The sequence below is a fragment of the Limulus polyphemus genome, unplaced genomic scaffold (assembly GCF_000517525.1).
Source record: "Limulus polyphemus unplaced genomic scaffold, Limulus_polyphemus-2.1.2 Scaffold3144, whole genome shotgun sequence".
NCBI lineage: Eukaryota > Metazoa > Arthropoda > Merostomata > Xiphosura > Limulidae > Limulus > Limulus polyphemus.
The window spans coordinates 127213-136369 of NW_013668754.1; the positions used below are offsets into that span (position 1 = coordinate 127213).

The 9157-nt window shown below is 29.4% G+C and overlaps 1 protein-coding gene across 1 annotated transcript in view; it reads right to left on the minus strand.

Annotated features, from left to right (window-relative positions):
* LOC106468747 (protein SMG5-like) overlaps nt 1-7464 on the minus strand; it is a 45182-nt gene extending 37718 nt beyond the window's left edge. Inside the window, exons 1-3 of the mRNA XM_013929191.2 lie at nt 7276-7464; nt 3103-3201; nt 860-983 (exon numbers count right to left, since the gene is read on the minus strand). Of these exons, the coding sequence (XP_013784645.1) occupies nt 860-983; nt 3103-3201; nt 7276-7346 (294 nt within the window). The 5' untranslated portion in view covers nt 7347-7464. The remainder of the gene's footprint in view (nt 1-859; nt 984-3102; nt 3202-7275) is intronic.
* Between the last annotated feature and the right edge of the window lie 1693 nt (nt 7465-9157).

Here is a 9157-nt window from a genome sequence, read left to right on the forward strand (position 1 = left end):
TTGGTTTCCTCATACTACATATAAATAAGTTAATTAAAATATATATAAATGAACAAATATATATATATATATATATATATATAAAATTGGCTTTTTCATTCATTAGAATTGTAAATTTATTAATATTTCAACTAACAATATTCCATGTTAAATAACAAAAAAATGCATAAAATATATTTTTTATTCAATCACTGACTTTAAACAGCAACAACAACGAAACTCTGAATCATAAAACATTTAAACCTGGGAGTTAAAATGTTAATGTTTGTTGACCAAAAAAAAAAGAAAGATAAAAAACTTTCTTTGTAGATAAGTTTATTTATTGAACCCAAATGTTTCAAGAAAAATACTATATAGAAACTACAAAAAAATAATTTTATTTTGGATATTATTGACAGCTATGCCTCACTAATATTTAATTTAATAAAAAAATTACATTAAAAACATTATAATGTGACTATGCCTATTAACCAAATCGGGAAAACAATAAAATATACTTTAAAATGTGTTAAAAGCAGCATGTTCAAAAATGTAATATGTTTTTGCACACCAATATAAATATTACACACTTTTTATTTTGTTAAATTAATACTTTTTCTATATGGTAACTGGTAACAGTAATAATTCATTTTATGCAGAGCCTAATTTTGAGGGTGATTATTAAAAAAATTGCAATTTCTATTGTATTGAATAGTTTTGTAAAATTAAAAACAATTAACTTAAACATTTTAAAACTTGTTGAAATGATATCCAATAACAATTAATTTATACTAATATAGCTAAATTTTTATTAAACAAAATTTTCTCACAAATACATATTACAAAAAAGTACAGTGACAAAACATATTGATAGATTTACCTTTTGATGTTGCTTACTCAACTGTATGATTTCATAATATACTTTTCTCCACATAAGTTCCTCGGCTTTACGGCCATATTCCACTGGATCTGAAAACATTAGTCTCTCGCAGTAATCTTTCAACCTACCAAAAACATGTTTACTTGTAATTCATTACGTTTCTACACATTTAATATATTTTAACAAAATATTGAAATCAGTACTAAATGTTTTAGTTTGGTGTCAAGTTTGATTTGTCAAGTGTGACAAAATGCACAGAATTCATTTGAGAATTATATGTAAGAATTAAAAAAGTTATACACAATAGTAACTTTCAGTTTTTTATTTAAACTGAACTGAAAACAAATTGTATTACTGTTTTGAATTTAAAAATTCATAATTTTTATATATTTTACTACAGTCAGAAACTGAACTAGTGTGTAATTCACACTATGTCATAAAAACTCTAGCCAATACTTTATTGAATACTGAAGCTGTATCTATATTCTTTAACTACACATTGAAACCACAAGTGTCATCCAAAACTAAGTTGTAGAAAACTGGCCATTTTTGCATTAAATACTGAAAACCATATAAATGTTCTACAACTACATGTAAAATCTGCAACTATGAAATCCAGAAGATCCTTAGAAAAGGTATCAATACTAAAACATTCATAACATATCAACAGTACTAATTTTTCCAAAAAAGACTGAAAGCTTGGCATTGTTTTTTTTTCAAAGATAAAGTCTTGTGAGATTATGGATTAGGTCTATATAACAAAAATGAGAACTACAGATTAACACTTCTCTCTAACTTGATGTAGTTTTGTTGCTTGGTGATATAATTACAATTCAAGAGTTTTAAATTATCACAATACATGGTACAAGGTCTAATTTCATCCTGTTAAACTGATATAATGCGACACAGCTGTCTGTCACACGATTTCAAAGCTTGACTTGCATAATTTTGAATAAACCTTTAAAATTTGTCTAGGGTAGATTTGTTATGAAATGCCATTTTGCAGTCACTACAAATCATGTAAGGTGTGGAAGAAGACCTTGTACATTCTTTACTGGGAGATTAGTGGAGTTTGCTAATCAATTAATTGTTGGGCTTATTAATTGCTTACATTAAATTAATGACTATTCTCATAATTAATAAAAAAAATCGCCTATTATTCTCCAATGAGAAACTAAAAACAAATCTTATAATGCTTAAAATTGAGTTTTGATACTCGCAGTGGACAGAGCACAGGTAGCCCATTTGTGTAACTTTGTTCTTGAAAACAAACATATTAGCAACATTTCAATTATATGGATAGTTGGAATAATCAGAAACCCTAATTTCAATTACTGAATTATTTTCAACAAAACTGAATTCGTTGAAAGTAATAAAACATCATACTTGCAATATTTCGAGTACTGGATAATTGAAATAATTGGAAAAACTAATTTCAACTAGCTGATTATTTTTGTGATATTCAGTGTAATTTTGATCACTGGATAGTTGGAATAAATGAAAATATTGGTAATCAGTTGATTATTTTTGTGACACCAATTGATTAATTATTTTACAACACTAATCAATGTAATGAATTATATTGATTAATTGAGTTAATTACCCAGCTCTATTTCTTTGCATATGTCACCTGTGAATTAACATGCAGGTCTTACATTAAGTTGAAATATAGTACACAAGATTTTATTTTACAAATTTATTGTTTAAAAAGAATGAAAATACTGAATAAAATTCAGTAACTCAAGCAAAATAATTAGAATTAAAACCAGGCATATAAATTTCATTAAAATGTGTAAGTTCAAGACACATTATTTCTGGCGATTCTTCAAATTTTATTTAATTTTATTCACACAAGGTTTTTTAAGTGTAAACAGAATTTTTTTAAGATGGGTTTATAACATATTTACATAATTTCTGACAGTAGTTATGACACTGTTAATAAACTATTCTTCTTGTTTGAAATAAAACCCAGTAATCACAATAGGAATAATAAACATATTTTGTGATAACTACCAAAATAATAAAGACCAAGCATTAACTGTATGGCTAAACAAAGTGTATAATAAATTTATTTATAAAAAATGCAAAAATGTTTTCCATCTTATAACAAAAACAATTTCTTATCTATTACATCAAAAAATAATACACTTTTTTTAGAAAAATTACAAATAAATGTTTATTCTCTTTTACTTATTTCACATATATTTTATTACAAGACACCACAACAAACATACTGCACAAACCTAGTTCTTAATGCAGTCACCTCAGGACCCAGAAGCTCTTGTAAAGATGACACTACTCGAATTCTTTCTTCAAGTCTGCGAGCTGTATCCAGTGCACCCCTTTACACAAATAGAAAATATGTCAAACAGAACAAATTAAATTAACAAATAAATAACTTTTCAATTTGCCATTGCAGTTATGTCTTGCTACATTTTCTTCTTTCTATTTTTTCACTATTATTGTCTGGTACTTTTTGCTTTTCTTTTTTCAACTGATTTTAATATGTGTATGAAAGCAGAAAGTTTAAGAATTAGAATGAATTCAAGTTTTTGTTGAAAAATGACGTAAATCAAACAACACTGAGCTAAAACTTTGTTAACTGCAACAACTGGAAAGGCAATCATTCTGTGAAAGTTTTTTATTTAAGGATAGTTTCAAATAAAGTTTCATGCACTTAGGCCGCAAACACTTTTTTACATCTATCTTTGTTCATGATATATTGCTTACATATATTAAATCATTTCAGCAACCAAAATGGTTAAAGAAAATAGAAGGATTTCACTATTTGACATACTGGTGAAATATCCTCTGGCTAACATTTAGGTTGGACTGGATACTTTGTTAGGAAACACTGATGAGCTGATTGGCCTTCTGTTGCCTGATCTTTTATGTTTGTGTGAGAATATATGGCATAACTTCTCAAGATGTTGGCAAATTACATGTGTAATAATGATACAAAATTTAATACTCATGAAGCATGTTCACTAAAATACAGTGCGAAACTTTCAAAAATTATAAATACTTTATAACTGAGTAGGATATTTTGGTATAGCAAGGAACAGATAACTAAGTTTAGTCATGGGTGTAAAAGGTAATAAATATTTAATACTCCATGTCTATCATGTGGCAAATACCACAGCTGTAGAGAAAAGACCTGTGAAAAACTTTGTACAAGTGAACTATTTTTACATGATGAGTCATACTTCACTCAGAAATTAAAAGACTGATAATGTAGTCCCCAGGAATGTCACTGAAAAAACGTTAAAAAGGATGAAACTGTGACGATAGAATGTACTCCTTTTCAGAAGGTGAAACTTTTTCAAAAAATGGCATGTATTAGAATCTTTTTCCTGAAACAGAAGTAATTTACAGATAAAAACTTAAGTCTTGAACAGTACTTAATCTTTTCAAGTTTTTACAGTATATACGAAATTATTTAAATGTCCTGCATTACAAATGTTAAAGGCATGTTGATATTAAAATTAAGACAAAACTTCACACATGTAATTGTTTGAACCAAAAAAAGTCTACACGTACATCTTAAGATAGCAAAGGATATAGAAATAAACATAAGTATAATATTTTCTTGAAATGTTTTAGTTCACCATGTTATTTTCAAGATATCCAAAGTGAAATTGTTTCTAAAGTAAATTTACTTTTTTGTGTTCTAGAATATGTTAAGTTTGTAATTGTTTCATATTTTATCAAGAGAGACAACTGACTTAACGTAATACTCTTTAATATCATACGTCATTTATTATGATAAATAAATGGCAGATTTCACTATAGCCAGCTTTTTGGGTGGTTCCCCTGTGTTGTAGTTTAGGAAATAAAGTGGTTGTATGCTATAGTTTCTTGGACCAGACTGCCCACCAGAAGTAGAACTGCTAGTGCTGGCATCAGTACTTAAGGCTGGTGTCCTAATCCTGAGAGCTTTACTGGTTCTGCACTCTCACAATGTTTTAACAGCCCTTTAATCCATAGTTAATGATAGTTTCACATGCTATGCAATTGGCCATTCCTAGAATATTTAGCTTACGGATCCATTCTAGAAGTGGAAGTTCTACAAACTTTGGTCTTACCAGCTCCACTAATATTCACAAGTACAATTTATTTTCCAGCAAGTACCATCTGAATTTGTTCTTCAGTGAAGAATCAGTGTCCGTTACATGATGGGAATCTTTATTCCACTCAATCATAGACATGACAAAGCAAGAGATTTATGATCAAAACCTTTACTGTTTTGTGAGTTTTATGGTGTGAATAGAATCTCCCTAAAGTATTGACAAAGCAATCTGTCCCAGGATTGGCCAGAAACTCTGCAAGTTACTAATCACATAATACCTTACAAAGCCACCAAAACATCTTGTTTGAAAGCATATAGAGCATGGAGCTAAAAGACTCTTGGACCTTTGACCAGTCATGAACCTCAACTCTAGTTTTTTTCACTGGATTTGCTCGAATCATCTGAGTGATGAGATTAATGTCTCCAGGGGTGGGAAAGTTACATCAATGAGTTCCTTCCATATATATAGTAGCTCTTTAGATACATACTTTTTTTAGTATATTCAGACTTATATACATGATTAATTAGCTCAAGTATACCTCTAAAACCATTTGAAATAGTCCAAAACACACATGGAAACAACTGTTTAGTATACTCTGAAGATTCAAACTGTGCAAAAAATTTGACCTAATTTGCACATCTTATGTCACATCTCCAATATGACTGCCATACAACAACAGGCCCATTTAAAGACTTAAGCATGATAGGCTTCTTTTTCAGGTTTTTGTTTATTTGAATATTGTAAATGCATGAGAGTGGTTATGAGGTAAAACTTATTCACAATAAACTGTAATCAAAATTGAACAACTAAAAAACGTCTTTAGGCATGCATCTCTAAGAAGTAAATACGTGAATTTTTTATCAAGTAATCAAGTGGATACATAGGAAGAAAATGAGTAAAAGCAACATTGAAACAAAAATATGGCACTAAACATACCATAGAGTGAAGCTGTACAAAGTACAAAAGACTAAATGCAAGGTAAAACTGTTTAAAACAGTATATAGCAATAATTGTAAAAATCACTTAACTTGCATCCAATTTTGAAATATAACCTGTAACAATCACTTAACTTGCATCCTATTTTGAAATATAACCTGTAACACTGTAGGCACCTCATACAGGAAATTAAAAAGCATATACTATATAGCTTAATTATTAGTATATACATTCTAAATGTTAGGATGGGAGTACAGTTTTTAAGAGACGACAAAGAAGGGCTAATTTCTGATGCATATGAGATTGCTGGTTACTAATTTTTACTTTTTATTCAATTTCTATTAATGGAGTTTTAAGCTATGTTTGTCATCCTGAACAGTGTTAGATGGAAACAAGATTTAATAAGAAAACCACATTAATATTGAGCTTGTAGGAAAAAATTGGGATGTTTAAAGAATGATAAGGACCTTGAGTCAGATAAATTTTTCCAAGGTTTTTAAATGAGGTTAAGAGTTGGATATGTAGCCACTTGATCACATTTTTACGTCATTGAATAATGGGCAGGCACCTGAATATTGGAAGTTGACTAATAAAAATCTTTTCAAGGGAAATGATAAAAATTATCCTAATAATTATTGGCTTATTAGTCTTAATGATTAGAAAAGGTTTTAAAACTCTGGTAAAAGATGTTTTTAAGTAATTTAACAAAGTTTAAAATTTTTTCTGGATAATCAGCATGGTTTCACTAAGGGAAAAACTTGTCTTACTATCTTTGAAGAAGTTACTGCTTACTTAGATAAGGGTTTGGGCATGAATTTGGCATATTTGGATTTCCAGAAAGCATTTGACATGGTGCCACATAAAAGTCTTGTTAACAAAATTATCTTTGGTTAGAAAATTGGCTAAATGGAAGAAAGCTGAAGGTTTTAAATGGAGTTTAGTCAAACTGGTTTAATGTCATAAGAGAGGTACCTCAGAGGTCAGTGTTAGGACCGTTGCACTTTTTGATTTACATACATGAAGAAATGGTCAATAGATTATTTAAATTTACTGATGACATAAAAGTTTGGGTGTTGCTGGCTACTGCTTTACAAAATAATTTAGATAATTTAGTGAGTTGAGCAAATAAATAGCAGATGGTATTTAATTATAATAAATGCAAGGTAATTCATGTGGTATATCATAATTTGAATTATGAGTATAATTTTGATTGGAATAACTAACAATGTTGTGGAAGAAAGAGATCTTGGTGTTCTTAAGCAATGTGCTGATGCTAGTGGTAGGGCAAATGGGATTTTAGGTCGTATCTACAGAAATGTATGCCCGAGTCGTTTTTTTTTTGTTTTTTTTATAGAAAATGTTCCATCACACGGCAACATTGGCAACAATGTTTAAGTTTTAAAAACTCACTTATACAGTCGTCGAGAAACTTCTGAATGATCATGCTTTACCCCTGCAAATGGCTCGGAAGTTTTCTTCATTATATCACCTCTTCATTTTTAATAATTGCACAACGATACTAGATAATTTTCGTATGTATTACTAAACATGTTCGACTTTGAACCTTACTCAACACAGCTTCCATTTTGAGAACGTTTAATAGCTCGACTGATTCCCACAAGAGGGCTGGCTTTAAGAACGCGTTGTGAATAAAGTTTAATATATGTGTGTATAATTAAAATCATATTTCAAATGTAAAATTTTGTTAATTTTAATATTTTTAAAAATCTAAATCATACATTTTACATACTTCCCCCCCTCAAAAAGCCGAGCTATCGTTAGCATAGTTAGATTTTAAGCCTCACTGAAATAAACTGAAATTTAAACTGACGATTAATATATCACGCTTCGCCAAGATAATTAATTGACTGGAATTTATTTAAAACCAGTGTTAACATTTTACGTTTTTTAAGAAGAGAAAATCAATATATGTACATGCTTACAGCTCCAAGAAAGTGTCATATGTCCAGCCTAAAAAAATACCTGCACTATTTCAGAAGTGATAGATAAAGAAAAGAGTTGTATATATCTTTAAAAATGTATTACACAAAGGTCGTAAAAATTAACAAAAAAGATATTCTTAATAATATAATATTGAATTGCCAAGATAAATTTGGTTATAACTTGAATATCATGATAAAGCACAATAAAATGTAAGTTATATGACAAACATTTCTATTTTTAATGACTAATAGTTATATTCAATGCATTTGTTATTACTTTCCAACAGTTTTTATGTACCCATGAATATTACGATTCACTGGAAAAGGAAATGTTTTCATGCAATGTTTATAATTGACATTTTATTTTATGGAAAAAAAGTAACATAACAACTACAACAAACAAAGACTTTTATTAATTAGAATACAATAAAACTGTAAATACTTTTTGTTTCGCTATATTTTATTTTTGATGTGTTCCTTTAACTCTAAGCACAGACGTCATGGTTATCTGAAATCTTAGAAAAATATTTAAAATCGTTAGTGAGACACATACACATATATATATTTAGTCTATTGGATTATTTATCTTTTATACTTCTATTGAAAAGAAGAACAGCAAGTTATAGATCCTTGCTTTTACTTAGTTAGTAAGTTTGTTTGTTTTTGTTTAAAAATGAGGTTTAGGTGAAAGATGTAATTTAAGTAAAAGGATTTAACAGACTTTTCAGATATCAATTCAATCTACTAGTGCAATTTTCTTTTTGTCAATTCGTTTATTTCAGCTCAAAGCTACACAATAAGCTATCTATGTGTTGTTCTTCCACGGGATATCGAACCCCGTATTTTAGCATTGTACGCCCGTAAGCTTACCGCTGACCCACTAGTTGACTTTTTTTATGACTTGTTTGTTTATTTCGAATTTCGCGCAAAGCTACACGAGGGCTATCTGCGCTAGCCGTCCCTAATTTAGCAGGGAAGGCAGCTAGTCATCACCTACTCTTGGGCTACTCTTTTATCAACAGATAGTAGGATTGACCGTCACATTATAATGCCCCGTGTTTGGTTGGACGGGGATTCCAACCTGGCCATGCCGGGCGGTTATTTTTTAAAATGGAACAAACTGTTACGTCTCCGTTTGTTAATTAATTTTCCGTAACTTCGTTCCGACAAAACTTTAGCGACACAAGTCCTTACTTAATAAAATTGGTTTATTCTTTCTGAATATAACTTTACGACACACTTATTTTCAACAATCGCGCTAAAACAAACGCTATATCAACGAACGTCAACAATACTTCTGACTGCAGTTCAATTACTCACTATCTACACACACACATTATTCTGTCATG